This window comes from Mytilus galloprovincialis, chromosome 13, assembly GCF_965363235.1.
Source record: "Mytilus galloprovincialis chromosome 13, xbMytGall1.hap1.1, whole genome shotgun sequence".
Taxonomy (NCBI): Eukaryota; Metazoa; Mollusca; class Bivalvia; order Mytilida; family Mytilidae; genus Mytilus; species Mytilus galloprovincialis.
The window spans coordinates 73110685-73128651 of NC_134850.1; the positions used below are offsets into that span (position 1 = coordinate 73110685).

General features: G+C 41.6%; 2 protein-coding genes across 2 annotated transcripts in view; both read left to right on the forward strand.

Annotated features, from left to right (window-relative positions):
• Positions 1-437: 437 nt before the first annotated feature.
• LOC143056198 (uncharacterized) lies at positions 438-1874 on the forward strand. The gene has a single exon (XM_076229278.1). The coding sequence runs from the start codon at positions 438-440 to the stop codon at positions 1872-1874; it is 1437 nt and encodes a 478-aa protein (XP_076085393.1).
• Positions 1875-2087: 213 nt separating this feature from the next.
• Positions 2088-17967, forward strand: part of LOC143056406 (cyclin-D-binding Myb-like transcription factor 1) — a 45941-nt gene continuing 30061 nt past the window's right edge. Inside the window, exon 1 of the mRNA XM_076229496.1 lies at positions 2088-2181. The gene's annotated coding sequence lies outside the window, so the exon portion shown is untranslated. The remainder of the gene's footprint in view (positions 2182-17967) is intronic.

A 17967-nucleotide genomic window follows, 5' to 3' on the forward strand; every position in this document is an offset into this window, starting at 1 on the left:
TATTCATAGCTGATATAATGGATAACACAAAAGGAGAAAATTGCAAGTTTGCAGATGATGGCACTTTATGGCATAAGGGGAAAGACATAAAGGAAATGAAAGAAAGAACTTCAGAGGATGTCAAAACTATTTTAAAATGGACAGAAAAATGGAGAATTAATGTAAACCTGGAAAAGTGTGAAGTATGCCTATTCTCAAAAGGCAACACAGATGCAGAGCAGAAAACATTAAAAGTCAACTCCTTCTCCTATAGATATAGTCCAACACCGAAGCTACTTGGAGTAACTCTAGACGAGAAGCTTAAATTTGACACCCACATCAATCTGATGCAGAAGAGGGCAAATAATGCAATATATGTAATTAGAGATATTAAGGGCATGGGAGGAATATCAAGATCAAAAATACTCCAAATATACAACAGCATGGTTAGATCTATCATGGAGTATGCATGCCCAGTCTGGCAAATAACATCTGCAGAGAATATGAAGAAATTAGAAGCTGTACAAAGAAAAGGCTTGTCAATATGCCTAGGACTACCAGGAACATCAGGTAGAGAGGCAATGGAAGTTGAAGCCAACATACAACCCATAGACCTCAGAATAGAGGAAATATCAGTACGTGAACTGGCAAAAATACAATCAAAGAACATAGCAGAACCAATTAAACAACAACTAGAACAGTATTTAACAAACAACGCAACCTATGAACAACAGGATTCTCCATTTGGTAAAGCTATAAACCAATCCATAGACATGTTCAAAGCCACGAAAGTTGACATCAAACTTATAGAACCAGAATTCACATACAAAGCTGGGGTAGATGTCATGCTAAGGAGATCACCAAGTTATTGGAGTCGTCTAGGTAGCTCAAAGAACAGAACAGCCGAACAAACTGTTGAAAGTAAACAGGTTGTAAAGGACCTATTAGGAGACAGCACAGACTCAACAGTAGTGGCATTCACTGATGGTTCATGTCAAGGTAACCCGGGACCATGTGGGGCAGGAGCAGTAGTATATTCTGGAAATAGCCAAGGCATAAGTCTAAAGAGGCCAGTAGCTAATAGAGGATCGATACTTCTTGCTGAACTAGTAGCCATACTAATGGTCCTGGAGCACTGTATAACGACTATAAAGGACCAGTTTTCTGAGCTTAAAATACTGTCAGATAGCCAGACTGCTGTAGGCATCTTGACTCTGAACTGGAAATCTTCTAACTACATCGACACAATTACTGATATCAAAGAATGCATGGGAACGCTCTTAAGACACGGCATACTAACAACCCTATCTTGGATCCCAGGCCATGCTAATATAGCCGGGAACGAGATAGCGGACCAGTTGGCAAAAGACGCTGCAAAAGAGGCCTCATCACTAAATGATCAGTATAATGTCATAACCATGTCAGATGTAAGATGTGCAGTCAAGATGTCTACAAAACTCAAATGGCAAAGCAGATGGACAATTAGTGAAACTGGAAGACAGCTTTTCAACATAATTCCTATCGTTGGTAAGGACGCACAACTAGACAAGCCTAACAACCAAATAGGAAGAATATTGTCAGAAATAAGAACGGGCTACAGCAGACTTAACAAATACAGAAACCAAATCGGTCAATCCCTCACGCCATATTGTGAATGCGGAGAAGAAGAAACATCAGAACACTTCCTGCTATACTGCCCAAGATACCAACAAGAAAGAAAGGACATGCGAAGACAAATGGAACTACTTAACATCGATCCAACAAATATACAGTCAATACTAGCACCACCAAAAAGAGAAACCTACGAAGCAACATCGCAAATTGTAGGGGAATATATTACAAAATCAGGGAGATTCCAAGAACTTGCAATCCCTGATTCCCGATCCTGCGCCTAAACAAGTATACCAAAGTACCGCGAGATATTACCTCGAGCAACGGTGTACCATAAGAGGAGGAAGATAGCACACAGAGAACAGTAGTGTCAATTATTGACCTTAGGATCAGGATCAGGTTCCCCAAGTGGGAGTGCTCCGGATATATAACGGAGGAATTTACCTGAACAGAACAGAACAGTGGGACGAGTTGGTGAATAAGTGGAGTGATTTTCAACTGGGGACGAGTTGTCACATATTCATACACACATTCAGCAAAAACAAACAAGATCGTTTCCTTTCCCCTTCGAAGAAAGACCATTAACGTAAGGTAAGCGCGTTATGGGTTCCCTTATAATTTACATGTTTCTTTGGCTTACTAATTTCTGAATATTGGAAGGACAACTGGAAAGGAATACTACTTTTACCATGATTACACATAATGTCCATAATGGAGCAGTCCCGCTATAGTTTCTTGCCTATAATATAAAGGGATCCCATATGGTTGCTGTATACTACTTTTACTAGTGTGTCGACAGCATTGATTATTGTTTGCTGTGGAAGTTTTTGCTGTGCATCCCAGGACATCCCTAGTGCTGGGTTAGTCCAAATAATTATGACGTCTTGAAAGGCTATTATAATTTTTTTCTTTGACGCCTTACTTCGAAGTAAGGCGTCAAAGAAAAAAATTATAATAGCCTTTCAAGACGTCATAATTATTTGGACTAGTGCTGGGTTTGCACTGGCTACCATGTTGTTGATATCGTATCTGTGATTACATCTAGTTGTTTACCATGCATATAATAGGGTTCTGTTATTGGGGTTTTAGATCACATTTCATTTACTGATGCTAAATTCCATTTTCCACTTCCATTGACTTCTGTTCTAATTTTGTTATTACTGTTACATGTAGATCTTTTTGTAGGATGGCTTGATATCGTATGGTTCTTATTGGTCGGTTGATGGTGCAATCATCAGCAAACAGGCGAAATGTTGATTGTATGTTATCAGTGATGTCATTGATAAAGATTATGAAAATCGTAGCGGAGGGGGCATTAAGTTTGCTGTTAAGCTTTCGGGTCGATCCGGCCCCAAGTCGATCCGTCCCACGTCGATCCGGCCCCAATCAAAAATATATTTCTAAGGAATAAAAATAAATATATATATATTAATTGTAATTCATAAATGTTTATTATTTTTATTATAATGTTAAAAGTGTACCATGTGTACGGTAAAAAAAATAAAAGAGGCCTTTGAAAAATATTTTCTCTAGATGAGTATATGAAACAACTAGGTTGATTATGTTTTTATTACAAGTTTTCAAGATTATTGGATATAATTATATTAAAACGTATATAAAATAATTCAGACATCAACATTAATCAGCAGTAATTAGCATTTTCTTTCAATTGACTGTGATCCTAACAAGTCTTTCATCTTGTGTAACATGTAATAACAAATAGTTACATACATGAACGGTACAAGCCAATCCCAAAACTGATACATACAAACTTTGTTTTTCTTTTTCAGTTCTTAAAATTTCTCAAATTGAGAAATGTTGTTTGATTTGCTGAATCCTTACTATTAAAGTGCTGATATTAAATTTTAGAGAGTGAAAACGTGCATTCAGTGTCATTGTTTTGTTATTTTCTGGCAATAAAAATAATGGATACTCATATGACTTTTTTTTATCTACAAACTATTCAAAATATTGTCAAAATAAGAAAAATATATTGACTATATATTCGATGTTACAAAAAAAACCCCAAGTGTTATACAATAGAATAGAATAAAATAGTTTCATATTCTATTATATTTCTAACATTATATATGTTATAGAAGCCTATGATGTAACCTGGAAAAAAAATACAAAATTATTATTATATACACCAACCAGAAGATCTTGTTGAAAAACAGATTACGTAACTTTAATCAATCAGCATTGGATTAAATTAAGTGATTACTAGTGGCATTACCTTAGTTCACAACCATCAGACAACTGTTGAATATACAAACCAATTATAGAATAATGATTTGATTAAATTAGTCATTATGATGCGTTAAATTTTATAGGTCCATTGGACTGTATATATTTATTTAGCTATTCTATGTGTGAACTGATCAAATAAAAATCGACATGAAATTTAAAGTAAAAGTTATCATGGAAAATAACTTTATAATTCAAAAATGTAGAAACTGCGATACAAACAGACACAATAACTCTCATTTTCGTATCGATTTAAAATGGTTCTTTAACTGGTACTCCAATACTTCACTGACCTGTTGTCATCCATCATCGGACACTTTTTTCAAATTCCATTTATACTGTTAAAATTTGTGACAAATTCCTCCAAAATCAATATAGTTAATTCATATTTTATTATGGGGCCGGATCAACTTGGGGACGGGTCGACGTGGGCCGGATCGACTTGGGCCGGATCGACTTTGGGCCGGATTGACTTGGGGCCGGATGGGTTTGGGGCCGGAACGACCGGATACCATTAAGTTTAACCCTTGTCCTTCTGTACGTAGGTACGTACTTCCCACAGTTGGTTTCAGTTCTCTAACTTTGGTTTGCTTCAACCAAATATTATGAAACTTATACAAAAGGCTTATTACAATGTACCATAAAACTAAGATCAAGTTTGAAATTTGGTGGCTTCTCATTTAAGTGGTTGAGTTATGCCCCTTAACAAATGAAAAAGTTGCTGAATTTTTTGTTTCCGTTCTTTAACTTTAGTTTGCCTCAACCAAATGTTATTAAACTTATACACAATGTTTATTACTACAAAATACAGATCAAGTTTGAATTTTTGTGTTGTCACTTCAACCATTCTAGAGTTATGCTCCTTTACAAATGGAAAAATAGGTATCTAATGTCTGTTCTAAAAATATCAATGATGAAATTGTTTAAATTGATTTTTATACGACGGCAAAAATTGAAATTTTTTTGGTTGTATATTGGTATCACGTTGGCGTCGTCGTTGTCGTAGTCCGAAGACTTTTGGTTTTCGCACTATACATGTAACTTTAGTATAAGAAAATAGAAATCTATGAAATTTAAACACAAGGTTTATGACCACAAAAGGAAGGTTGGGATTGATTTTGGGAGTTTTGGTCCAAATAGTTTATGGGAATTAGGGGCCAGAAAGGGCCCAAATAAGCATTTTCTTGGTTTTCGCACTATAACTTTAGTTTAAGTAAATAGAAATCTATGAAATTTTGACACAAGATTTATGACCACAAAAGCAAGGTTGGGATTGATTTTGGGAGTTTTGGTTCCAATAGTTCAAGGAAAAAGGGCCCAAATAAGCATTTTTCTTGGTTTTCGCACCATAACTTAAGTATAAGTAAATTGAAATCTATGAAATTTAAACACAAGGTTTATGACCATAAAAGGAAGGTTGGTATTGATTTTGGGAGTTTTGGTCCCAACAGTTTAGGAATAAGGGGCTCAAAGGGTCCAAAATTAAACTTTGTTTGATTTCATCAAAAATTGAATAATTGGGGTTCTTTGATATGCCGAATCTAATCTAACTGTGTATGTAGATTCTTAATTTTTTTGTCAAGTTTTCAAATTGGTCTACATTAAGGTCCAAAGGGTCCAAAATTAAACTTAGTTTGATTTTAACAAAAATTGAATTCTTGGGCTTCTTTGATATGCTGAATCTAAACATATGTACTTAGATTTTTGATTATGGGCCCAGTTTTCAAGTTGGTCAAAATCAGGATCCAAAATTTTCAATTGGAGTTATCTTTCTTTGTCCAGATTAGTAGTTGAATCAACTTAAATCATTGGTTTATACAATATACAATGTATATTCACTTTTACTACCAACTGATAAATTAAAACAATCTTTACCAGTCAGTGATAATTAACAAGCCCTTTTTTTTACATTTTAATATTTTATGATGTATTTAAATGAGTAGTTATTGTTGCAAACTCCATTAGAAATTTGAATTGAGATAAGTTTAGGGGGATGTGAAAAAAAAATGGGGTTCAATTTTTCTCATTTCAGATTTCATAAATAAAAAAGAAAATTTCTTCAAACATTTTTTTGAGAGGATTAATATTCAAAAGCATAGTGAATTGCTCAAAAGCAAAAAAAATATTTTAAGTTCATTAGACCACATTCATTCTGTGTCAGAAACCTATGCTGTGTCAATTATTTAATCACAATCCAAATTTAGAGCTGAATCCAGCTTGAATGTTGTGTCCATACTTGACCCAACCGTCCAGGGTGACCTCTGAGGTCGTATAAAGCTGCACCCTGCAGAGCATCTGGTTAGAATTGAAGTTATCTTCCAATTTTGAAAAATAATTTTAATGAACTACAATCATGGTCAAAGGAAGATAACTCCAATCTTAAAAATTTATTTTAATAATTACATTAACTACAACCAATGCTTTACAATGCATTGAATGTTCACTGAAAAAATTCAAACAATATTTGCCCTTCAGTGCTTATAAGCACTTCTATTAATTGTCTTCAGAACTTTTTGGCCCTTTATATCCTTATATGATATTTTGTTTCCATTTCTAACTTAAGTTTGTCTCAACTAAATTTAATGAAATGTAAATATAATGCTTATTACCATTTAACTCAGTTAAACTTCAAATTTTAGAAGTGTTACTTTTACAGTTTTTGAGTTATGTCCCTGTATAATGTATTATGCTTGCGGGGGCATTATCTGTGTCGTAATGGACACATTCCCCATTTATTTAATCAAGTTTCATCCACCCCCATCCCAACCCCCTCCATAAAATTAAATTGTAGCTCCATTAGCTTGCAAATGATGTGATGTATGTGAGACAGGCCTGTAGTTTGCTGGTTCGAATTCATGGCATGGTCCTTTCTTGTAGATTGGACAGACAAATGGGCGTTCCAAGCCTGTTGGTGTTTTTCTTAAATATATAGATTTATTAAACAAGAAAGTGACTGTTGGAGCTAATTCTTGATGAAGTTCTTTCAGTATTCTTGGGGTGAGTTGGTCTGGCCCACTTGCTTTGTTAGGGTTGAGTTCTTTCAGTATTCTTGGGATGAGATGGTCTGGCCCACTTGTTTTGTTAGGGTTGAGTTCTTTCAGTATTCTTGGGATGAGATGGTCTGGCCCACTTGCTTTGTTAGGGTTTAGTTCTTTCAGTATTCTTGGGGTGAGTTGGTCTGGCCCACTTGCTTTGTTAGGGTTGAGTTCTTTCAGTATTCTTGGAATGAGTTGGTCTGGCCTACTTGCTTTGTTAGGGTTGAGTTCTTTCAGTATTCTTGGGGTGAGATGGTCTGGCCCACTTGCTTTGTTAGGGTTGAGTTCTTTCAGTATTCTTGGGGTGAGTTGGTCTGGCCCACTTGCTTTGTTAGGGTTGAGTTCTTTCAGTATTCTTGGGGTGAGTTGGTCTGGCCCACTTGCTTTGTTAGGGTTGAGTTCTTTCAGTATTCTTGGGGTGAGTTGGTCTGGCCCACTTGCTTGTTAGGGTTGAGTTCTTTCAGTATTCTTGGGGTGAGTTGGTCTGGCCCACTTGCTTTGTTAGGGTTGAGTTCTTTCAGTATTCTTGGGGTGAGTTGGTCTGGCCCACTTGCTTTGTTAGGGTTGAGTTCTTTCAGTATTCTTGGGGTGAGTTGGTCTGGCCCACTTGCTTTGTTAGGGTTGAGTTCTTTCAGTATTCTTGGGATGAGATGGTCTGGCCCACTTGCTTTGTTAGGGTTGAGTTCTTTCAGTATTCTTGGGGTGAGATGGTCTGGCCCACTTGCTTTGTTAGGGTTGAGTTCTTTCAGTATTCTTGGGGTGAGTTGGTCTGGCCCACTTGCTTTGTTAGGGTTGAGTTCTTTCAGTATTCTTGGGGTGAGATGGTCTGGCCCACTTGCTTTGTTAGGGTTGAGTTCTTTCAGTATTCTTGGGGTGACTTGGTCTGGCCCACTTGCTTTGTTAGGGTTGAGTTCTTTCAGTATTCTTGGGGTGAGTTGGTCTGGCCCACTTGTTTTGTTAGGGTTGAGTTCTTTCAGTATTCTTGGGATGAGATGGTCTGGCCCACTTGCTTTGTTAGGGTTTAGTTCTTTCAGTATTCTTGGGGTGAGTTGGTCTGGCCCACTTGCTTTGTTAGGGTTGAGTTCTTTCAGTATTCTTGGGGTGAGATGGTCTGGCCCACTTGCTTTGTTAGGGTTGAGTTCTTTCAGTATTCTTGGGATGAGATGGTCTGGCCCACTTGCTTTGTTAGGGTTGAGTTCTTTCAGTATTCTTGGGGTGAGTTGGTCTGGCCCACTTGCTTTGTTAGGGTTGAGTTCTTTCAGTATTCTTGGGGTGAGTTGGTCTGGCCCACTTGCTTGTTAGGGTTGAGTTCTTTCAGTATTCTTGGGGTGAGTTGGTCTGGCCCACTTGCTTTGTTAGGGTTGAGTTCTTTCAGTATTCTTGGGGTGAGTTGGTCTGGCCCACTTGCTTTGTTAGGGTTGAGTTCTTTCAGTATTCTTGGGGTGAGTTGGTCTGGCCCACTTGCTTTGTTAGGGTTGAGTTCTTTCAGTATTCTTGGGGTGAGTTGGTCTGGCCCACTTGCTTTGTTAGGGTTGAGTTCTTTCAGTATTCTTGGGATGAGATGGTCTGGCCCACTTGCTTTGTTAGGGTTGAGTTCTTTCAGTATTCTTGGGGTGAGATGGTCTGGCCCACTTGCTTTGTTAGGGTTGAGTTCTTTCAGTATTCTTGGGGTGAGTTGGTCTGGCCCACTTGCTTTGTTAGGGTTGAGTTCTTTCAGTATTCTTGGGGTGAGATGGTCTGGCCCACTTGCTTTGTTAGGGTTGAGTTCTTTCAGTATTCTTGGGGTGAGTTGGTCTGGCCCACTTGCTTTGTTAGGGTTGAGTTCTTTCAGTATTCTTGGGGTGAGTTGGTCTGGCCCACTTGCTTTGTTAGGGTTGAGTTCTTTCAGTATTCTTGGGGTGAGTTGGTCTGGCCCACTTGCTTTGTTAGGGTTGAGTTCTTTCAGTATTCTTGGGATGAGATGGTCTGGCCCACTTGCTTTGTTAGGGTTGAGTTCTTTCAGTATTCTTGGGGTGAGATGGTCTGGCCCACTTGCTTTGTTAGGGTTGAGTTCTTTCAGTATTCTTGGGGTGAGTTGGTCTGGCCCACTTGCTTTGTTAGGGTTGAGTTCTTTCAGTATTCTTGGGGTGAGATGGTCTGGCCCACTTGCTTTGTTAGGGTTGAGTTCTTTCAGTATTCTTGGGGTGAGATGGTCTGGCCCACTTGCTTTGTTAGGGTTGAGTTCTTTCAGTATTCTTGGGATGAGATGGTCTGGCCCACTTGCTTTGTTAGGGTTTAGTTCTTTCAGTATTCTTGGGGTGAGTTGGTCTGGCCCACTTGCTTTGTTAGGGTTGAGTTCTTTCAGTATTATTGGGGTGAGTTGGTCTGGCCCACTTGCTTTGTTAGGGTTGAGTTCTTTCAGTATTCTTGGGGTGAGTTGGTCTGGCCCACTTGCTTTGTTAGGGTTGAGTTCTTTCAGTATTCTTGGGATAAGATGGTCTGGCCCACTTGATTTGTTAGGGTTGAGTTCTTTCAGTATTCTTGGGATGAGATGGTCTGGCCCACTTGCTTTGTTAGGGTTGAGTTCTTTCAGTATTCTTGGGGTGAGATGGTCTGGCCCACTTGCTTTGTTAGGGTTGAGTTCTTTCAGTATTCTTGGGGTGAGATGGTCTGGCCCACTTGCTTTGTTAGGGTTGAGTTCTTTCAGTATTCTTGGGATGAGTTGGTCTGGCCCACTTGCTTTGTTAGGGTTGAGTTCTTTCAGTATTCTTGGGGTGAGATGGTCTGGCCCACTTGCTTTGTTAGGGTTGAGTTCTTTCAGTATTCTTGGGGTGAGATGGTCTGGCCCACTTGCTTTGTTAGGGTTGAGTTCTTTCAGTATTCTTGGGGTGACTTGGTCTGGCCCACTTGCTTTGTTAGGGTTGAGTTCTTTCAGTATTCTTGGGGTGAGTTGGTCTGGCCCACTTGCTTTGTTAGGGTTGAGTTCTTTCAGTATTCTTGGGGTGAGTTGGTCTGGCCCACTTGCTTTGTTAGGGTTGAGTTCTTTCAGTATTCTTGGGATGAGTTGGTCTGGCCCACTTGCTTTGTTAGGGTTGAGTTCTTTCAGTATTCTTGGGGTGAGTTGGTCTGGCCCACTTGCTTTGTTAGGGTTGAGTTCTTTCAGTATTCTTGGGATGAGATGGTCTGGCCCACTTGCTTTGTTAGGGTTGAGTTCTTTCAGTATTCTTGGGGTGAGATGGTCTGGCCCACTTGCTTTGTTAGGGTTGAGTTCTTTCAGTATTCTTGGGGTGAGTTGGTCTGGCCCACTTGCTTTGTTAGGGTTGAGTTCTTTCAGTATTCTTGGGGTGAGTTGGTCTGGCCCACTTGCTTTGTTAGGGTTGAGTTCTTTCAGTATTCTTGGGATGAGTTGGTCTGGCCCACTTGCTTTGTTAGGGTTGAGTTCTTTCAGTATTCTTGGGATGAGTTGGTCTGGCCCACTTGCTTTGTTAGGGTTGAGTTCTTTCAGTATTCTTGGGATGAGATGGTCTGGCCCACTTGCTTTGTTAGGGTTGAGTTCTTTCAGTATTCTTGGGGTGAGATGGTCTGGCCCACTTGCTTTGTTAGGGTTGAGTTCTTTCAGTATTCTTGTAGTGAGTTGGTCTGGCCCACTTGCTTTGTTAGGGTTGAGTTCTTTCAGTATTCTTGGGGTGAGATGGTCTGGCCCACTTGCTTTGTTAGGGTTTAGTTCTTTCAGTATTCTTGGGGTGAGTTGGTCTGGCCCACTTGCTTTGTTAGGGTTGAGTTCTTTCAGTATTCTTGGGATGAGTTGGTCTGGCCCACTTGCTTTGTTAGGGTTGAGTTCTTTCAGTATTCTTGGGATGAGTTGGTCTGGCCCACTTGCTTTGTTAGGGTTGAGTTCTTTCAGTATTATTGGGGTGAGTTGGTCTGGCCCACTTGCTTTGTTAGGGTTGAGTTCTTTCAGTATTATTGGGGTGAGTTGGTCTGGCCCACTTGCTTTGTTAGGGTTGAGTTCTTTCAGTATTCTTGGGGTGAGTTGGTCTGGCCCACTTGCTTTGTTAGGGTTGAGTTCTTTCAGTATTCTTGGGATGAGATGGTCTGGCCCACTTGCTTTGTTAGGGTTGAGTTCTTTCAGTATTCTTGGGATGAGATGGTCTGGCCCACTTGCTTTGTTAGGGTTGAGTTCTTTCAGTATTCTTGGGATGAGATGGTCTGGCCCACTTGCTTTGTTAGGGTTGAGTTCTTTCAGTATTCTTGGGGTGAGATGGTCTGGCCCACTTGCTTTGTTAGGGTTGAGTTCTTTCAGTATTCTTGGGATGAGTTGGTCTGGCCCACTTGCTTTGTTAGGGTTGAGTTCTTTCAGTATTCTTGGGGTGAGATGGTCTGGCCCACTTGCTTTGTTAGGGTTGAGTTCTTTCAGTATTCTTGGGGTGAGTTGGTCTGGCCCACTTGCTTTGTTAGGGTTGAGTTCTTTCAGTATTCTTGGGGTGAGTTGGTCTGGCCCACTTGCTTTGTTAGGGTTGAGTTCTTTCAGTATTCTTGGGGTGAGTTGGTCTGGCCCACTTGCTTTGTTAGGGTTGAGTTCTTTCAGTATTCTTGGGGTGAGTTGGTCTGGCCCACTTGCTTTGTTAGGGTTGAGTTCTTTCAGTATTCTTGGGGTGAGTTGGTCTGGCCCACTTGCTTTGTTAGGGTTGAGTTCTTTCAGTATTCTTGGGGTGAGTTGGTCTGGCCCACTTGCTTTGTTAGGGTTGAGTTCTTTCAGTATTCTTGGGGTGAGTTGGTCTGGCCCACTTGCTTTGTTAGGGTTGAGTTCTTTCAGTATTCTTGGGGTGAGATGGTCTGGCCCACTTGCTTTGTTAGGGTTGAGTTCTTTCAGTATTCTTGGGGTGAGTTGGTCTGGCCCACTTGCTTTGTTAGGGTTGAGTTCTTTCAGTATTCTTGGGGTGAGTTGGTCTGGCCCACTTGCTTTGTTAGGGTTGAGTTCTTTCAGTATTCTTGGGGTGAGTTGGTCTGGCCCACTTGCTTTGTTAGGGTTGAGTTCTTTCAGTATTCTTGGGGTGAGTTGGTCTGGCCCACTTGCTTTGTTAGGGTTGAGTTCTTTCAGTATTCTTGGGGTGAGTTGGTCTGGCCCACTTGCTTTGTTAGGGTTGAGTTCTTTCAGTATTCTTGGGGTGAGATGGTCTGGCCCACTTGCTTTGTTAGGGTTGAGTTCTTTCAGTATTCTTGGGGTGAGATGGTCTGGCCCACTTGCTTTGTTAGGGTTGAGTTCTTTCAGTATTCTTGGGGTGAGTTGGTCTGGCCCACTTGCTTTGTTAAGGTTGAGTTCTTTCAGTATTCTTGGGGTGAGTTGGTCTGGCCCACTTGCTTTGTTAAGGTTGAGTTCTTTCAGTATTCTTGGGGTGAGATGGTCTGGCCCACTTGCTTTGTTAGGGTTGAGTTCTTTCAGTATTCTTGGGGTGAGTTGGTCTGGCCCACTTGCTTTGTTAGGGTTGAGTTCTTTCAGTATTCTTGGGGTGAGATGGTCTGGCCCACTTGCTTTGTTAGGGTTGAGTTCTTTCAGTATTCTTGGGGTGAGATGGTCTGGCCCACTTGCTTTGTTAGGGTTGAGTTCTTTCAGTATTCTTGGGGTGAGTTGGTCTGGCCCACTTGCTTTGTTAGGGTTGAGTTCTTTCAGTATTCTTGGGATGAGTTGGTCTGGCCCACTTGCTTTGTTAGGGTTGAGTTCTTTCAGTATTCTTGGGTTGAGATGGTCTGGCCCACTTGCTTTGTTAGGGTTGAGTTCTTTCAGTATTCTTGGGGTGAGATGGTCTGGCCCACTTGCTTTGTTAGGGTTGAGTTCTTTCAGTATTCTTGGGGTGAGATGGTCTGGCCCACTTGCTTTGTTAGGGTTGAGTTCTTTCAGTATTCTTGGGGTGAGTTGGTCTGGCCCACTTGCTTTGTTAGGGTTGAGTTCTTTCAGTATTCTTGGGGTGAGATGGTCTGGCCCACTTGCTTTGTTAGGGTTGAGTTCTTTCAGTATTCTTGGGGTGAGTTGGTCTGGCCCACTTGCTTTGTTAGGGTTGAGTTCTTTCAGTATTCTTGGGGTGAGATGGTCTGGCCCACTTGCTTTGTTAGGGTTGAGTTCTTTCAGTATTCTTGGGGTGAGTTGGTCTGGCCCACTTGCTTTGTTAGGGTTGAGTTCTTTCAGTATTCTTGGGGTGAGTTGGTCTGGCCCACTTGCTTTGTTAGGGTTGAGTTCTTTCAGTATTCTTGGGGTGATTTGGTCTGGCCCACTTGCTTTGTTAGGGTTGAGTTCTTTCAGTATTCTTGGGGTGAGTTGGTCTGGCCCACTTGCTTTGTTAGGGTTGAGTTCTTTCAGTATTCTTGGGGTGAGTTGGTCTGGCCCACTTGCTTTGTTAGGGTTGAGTTCTTTCAGTATTCTTGGGATGAGATGGTCTGGCCCACTTGCTTTGTTAGGGTTGAGTTCTTTCAGTATTCTTGGGGTGAGTTGGTCTGGCCCACTTGCTTTGTTAGGGTTGAGTTCTTTCAGTATTCTTGGGGTGAGTTGGTCTGGCCCACTTGCTTTGTTAGGGTTGAGTTCTTTCAGTATTCTTGGGGTGAGTTGGTCTGGCCCACTTGCTTTGTTAGGGTTGAGTTCTTTCAGTATTCTTGGGGTGAGTTGGTCTGACCCACTTGCTTTGTTAGGGTTGAGTTCTTTCAGTATTCTTGGGGTGAGTTGGTCTGGCCCACTTGCTTTGTTAGGGTTGAGTTCTTTCAGTATTCTTGGGATGAGTTGGTCTGGCCCACTTGCTTTGTTAGGGTTGAGTTCTTTCAGTATTCTTGGGGTGAGATGGTCTGGCCCACTTGCTTTGTTAGGGTTGAGTTCTTTCAGTATTCTTGGGGTGAGATGGTCTGGCCCACTTGCTTTGTTAGGGTTGAGTTCTTTCAGTATTCTTGGGGTGAGATGGTCTGGGCCACTTGCTTTGTTAGGGTTGAGTTCTTTCAGTATTCTTGGGGTGAGTTGGTCTGGCCCACTTGCTTTGTTAGGGTTGAGTTCTTTCAGTATTCTTGGGGTGAGATGGTCTGGCCCACTTGCTTTGTTAGGGTTTAGTTCTTTCAGTATTCTTGGGGTGAGATGGTCTGGCCCACTTGCTTTGTTAGGGTTGAGTTCTTTCAGTATTCTTGGGGTGAGTTGGTCTGGCCCACTTGCTTTGTTAGGGTTGAGTTCTTTCAGTATTCTTGGGGTGAGTTGGTCTGGCCCACTTGCTTTGTTAGGGTTGAGTTCTTTCAGTATTCTTGGGGTGAGATGGTCTGGCCCACTTGCTTTGTTAGGGTTGAGTTCTTTCAGTATTCTTGGGGTGAGTTGGTCTGGCCCACTTGCTTTGTTAGGGTTGAGTTCTTTCAGTATTCTTGGGGTGAGTTGGTCTGGCCCACTTGCTTTGTTAGGGTTGAGTTCTTTCAGTATTCTTGGGGTGAGTTGGTCTGGCCCACTTGCTTTGTTAGGGTTGAGTTCTTTCAGTATTCTTGGGGTGAGTTGGTCTGGCCCACTTGCTTTGTTAGGGTTGAGTTCTTTCAGTATTCTTGGGGTGAGTTGGTCTGACCCACTTGCTTTGTTAGGGTTGAGTTCTTTCAGTATTCTTGGGATGAGTTGGTCTGGCCCACTTGCTTTGTTAGGGTTGAGTTCTTTCAGTATTCTTGGGGTGAGATGGTCTGGCCCACTTGCTTTGTTAGGGTTGAGTTCTTTCAGTATTCTTGGGGTGAGATGGTCTGGCCCACTTGCTTTGTTAGGGTTGAGTTCTTTCAGTATTCTTGGGGTGAGTTGGTCTGGCCCACTTGCTTTGTTAGGGTTGAGTTCTTTCAGTATTCTTGGGGTGAGATGGTCTGGGCCACTTGCTTTGTTAGGGTTGAGTTCTTTCAGTATTCTTGGGGTGAGTTGGTCTGGCCCACTTGCTTTGTTAGGGTTGAGTTCTTTCAGTATTCTTGGGGTGAGATGGTCTGGCCCACTTGCTTTGTTAGGGTTTAGTTCTTTCAGTATTCTTGGGGTGAGATGGTCTGGCCCACTTGCTTTGTTAGGGTTGAGTTCTTTCAGTATTCTTGGGGTGAGTTGGTCTGGCCCACTTGCTTTGTTAGGGTTGAGTTCTTTCAGTATTCTTGGGGTGAGTTGGTCTGGCCCACTTGCTTTGTTAGGGTTGAGTTCTTTCAGTATTCTTGGGGTGAGATGGTCTGGCCCACTTGCTTTGTTAGGGTTGAGTTCTTTCAGTATTCTTGGGGTGAGATGGTCTGGCCCGCTTGCTTTGTTAGGGTTGAGTTCTTTCAGTATTCTTGGGGTGAGATGGTCTGGCCCACTTGCTTTGTTAGGGTTGAGTTCTTTCAGTATTCTTGGGGTGAGTTGGTCTGGCCCACTTGCTTTGTTAGGGTTGAGTTCTTTCAGTATTCTTGGGGTGAGTTGGTCTGGCCCACTTGCTTTGTTAGGGTTGAGTTCTTTCAGTATTCTTGGGGTGAGTTGGTCTGGCCCACTTGCTTTGTTAGGGTTGAGTTCTTTCAGTATTCTTGGGGTGAGATGGTCTGGCCCACTTGCTTTGTTAGGGTTGAGTTCTTTCAGTATTCTTGGGGTGAGTTGGTCTGGCCCACTTGCTTTGTTAGGGTTGAGTTCTTTCAGTATTCTTGGGGTGATTTGGTCTGGCCCACTTGCTTTGTTAGGGTTGAGTTCTTTCAGTATTCTTGGGGTGAGTTGGTCTGGCCCACTTGCTTTGTTAGGGTTGAGTTCTTTCAGTATTCTTGGGGTGAGTTGGTCTGGCCCACTTGCTTTGTTAGGGTTGAGTTCTTTCAGTATTCTTGGGGTGAGTTGGTCTGGCCCACTTGCTTTGTTAGGGTTGAGTTCTTTCAGTATTCTTGGGGTGAGTTGGTCTGGCCCACTTGCTTTGTTAGGGTTGAGTTCTTTCAGTATTCTAGGGGTGAGTTGGTCTGGCCCACTTGTTTTGTTAGGGTTGAGTTCTTTCAGTATTCTTGGGGTGAGATGGTCTGGCCCACTTGCTTTGTTAGGGTTGAGTTCTTTCAGTATTCTTGGGGTGAGTTGGTCTGGCCCACTTGCTTTGTTAGGGTTGAGTTCTTTCAGTATTCTTGGGATGAGATGGTCTGGCCCACTTGCTTTGTTAGGGTTGAGTTCTTTCAGTATTCTTGGGATGAGTTGGTCTGGCCCACTTGCTTTGTTAGGGTTGAGTTCTTTCAGTATTCTTGGGGTGAGATGGTCTGGCCCACTTGCTTTGTTAGGGTTGAGTTCTTTCAGTATTCTTGGGGTGAGTTGGTCTGGCCCACTTGCTTTGTTAGGGCTGAGTTCTTTCAGTATTCTTGGGGTGAGTTGGTCTGGCCCACTTGCTTTGTTAGGGCTGAGTTCTTTCAGTATTCTTGGGGTGAGATGGTCTGGCCCACTTGCTTTGTTAGGGTTTAGTTCTTTCAGTATTCTTGGGATGAGATGGTCTGGCCCACTTGCTTTGTTAGGGTTGAGTTCTTTCAGTATTCTTGGGGTGAGTTGGTCTGGCCCACTTGCTTTGTTAGGGTTGAGTTCTTTCAGTATTCTTGGGATGAGATGGTCTGGCCCACTTGCTTTGTTAGGGTTGAGTTCTTTCAGTATTCTTGGGATGAGTTGGTCTGGCCCACTTGCTTTGTTAGGGTTGAGTTCTTTCAGTATTCTTGGGGTGAGATGGTCTGGCCCACTTGCTTTGTTAGGGTTGAGTTCTTTCAGTATTCTTGGGGTGAGTTGGTCTGGCCCACTTGCTTTGTTAGGGCTGAGTTCTTTCAATATTCTTGGGGTGAGATGGTCTGGCCCACTTGCTTTGTTAGGGTTTAGTTCTTTCAGCAGCTTTCCTACTCCATTGATAGTGATATTGATTTCATGCATGATGTTAACATTTTTTCCGTATATATCTAGCATTTCAGTACTAGTATTGTTGTCTTCAATAATCACCTATTGGAACTGATGGTTTAATAGACAACTTTCAAGTTCGATGCATTTCCGTCAAAAACTGTGGTTTTAGTGAACGTCAATTGTGCAATTAGGGGCGTCGTCACTTCCATTCTAATGTTGAGCGTGTGGTTGGAAAACTATAATTCTATATTGTATGAATTATTTGGCAGATTGAATTCTCAGAATTGACAATCAGCACTGCTGTCATGAGGGAATTGTCATTAAGTACCTACAGAACAACCATTATTCCTAGTTTATCCTACACAACGAGGATCACTAAAAGAGGGACGGAAGATACCAAAGGGGTAGTCACACTCATAAATCAAAACAAACTGACAACGCCATGGCTAAAAATGAAAAAGACAAACAGTAAAACAATAGTACACATGACACAACATAGAAAACTAAAGAATAAACAACACGAACCCCTCCAAAAACTAGGGGTGATCTCAGGTGCTCCGAAAGGGTAAGCAGATCCTGCTCCACATGTGGCACCCGTCGTGTTGCTTATGTGATTACAAATCCGGTAAATAGTCTAATTCGGTAGGTCACATTCATGAAAGGGAAGGGGATTGTAGTTACGACTTAAGGAACATATCCGATTTCATTTGTGAAATGGTTATTCCATAACGGTCAACCAACTCGTGATGGCATCCGTAAAATTTACGAAGGGATGATTTCAACTTCACCATTTGGAACTCTTGGTTTAATAGCTTCCTTGTAAGCAGCAACCCTCTATCAAGAAAATCATGATAGGAAATGCAAGCACGGGAATATCGTATCAATTGGGAGATATATACCCCGTATGCAGGTGCTGCTGGAATGTTGCTACTTAGAAATGGAAAGTTCACAATTGGAAAGCTGAAATCATCTCTTCTGTCGTAAAGTTTTGTTTTCAACCGACCCTCATTGTCAATTTCTAGATGTAAGTCAAGATATGAAGCCGACTTAGCTGTATCTGTAGTATCCTTTATGATCATTAACATTGCAGGGATACAGGCCAGCCCCTCTATCTGGTAAATGACGTCATAAACTAAAAGGCGCGCATAATTGACGAGTTTTTTCCAGTGACGGATGAACTCGAAAGTGGTCTATTGGTTTACTTTGTCAACTGTGTCATTTGATGTTAATCCTTAATGTTAATAATCATATACCATGAAAGTAATCATGAATAGC

Coding starts and splice junctions, on each gene's coding strand:
- LOC143056198 (XM_076229278.1), top strand. CDS start 438: ATGGAGTATGCATGCCCAGTCTGGCAAATAACATCTGCAGAGAATATG.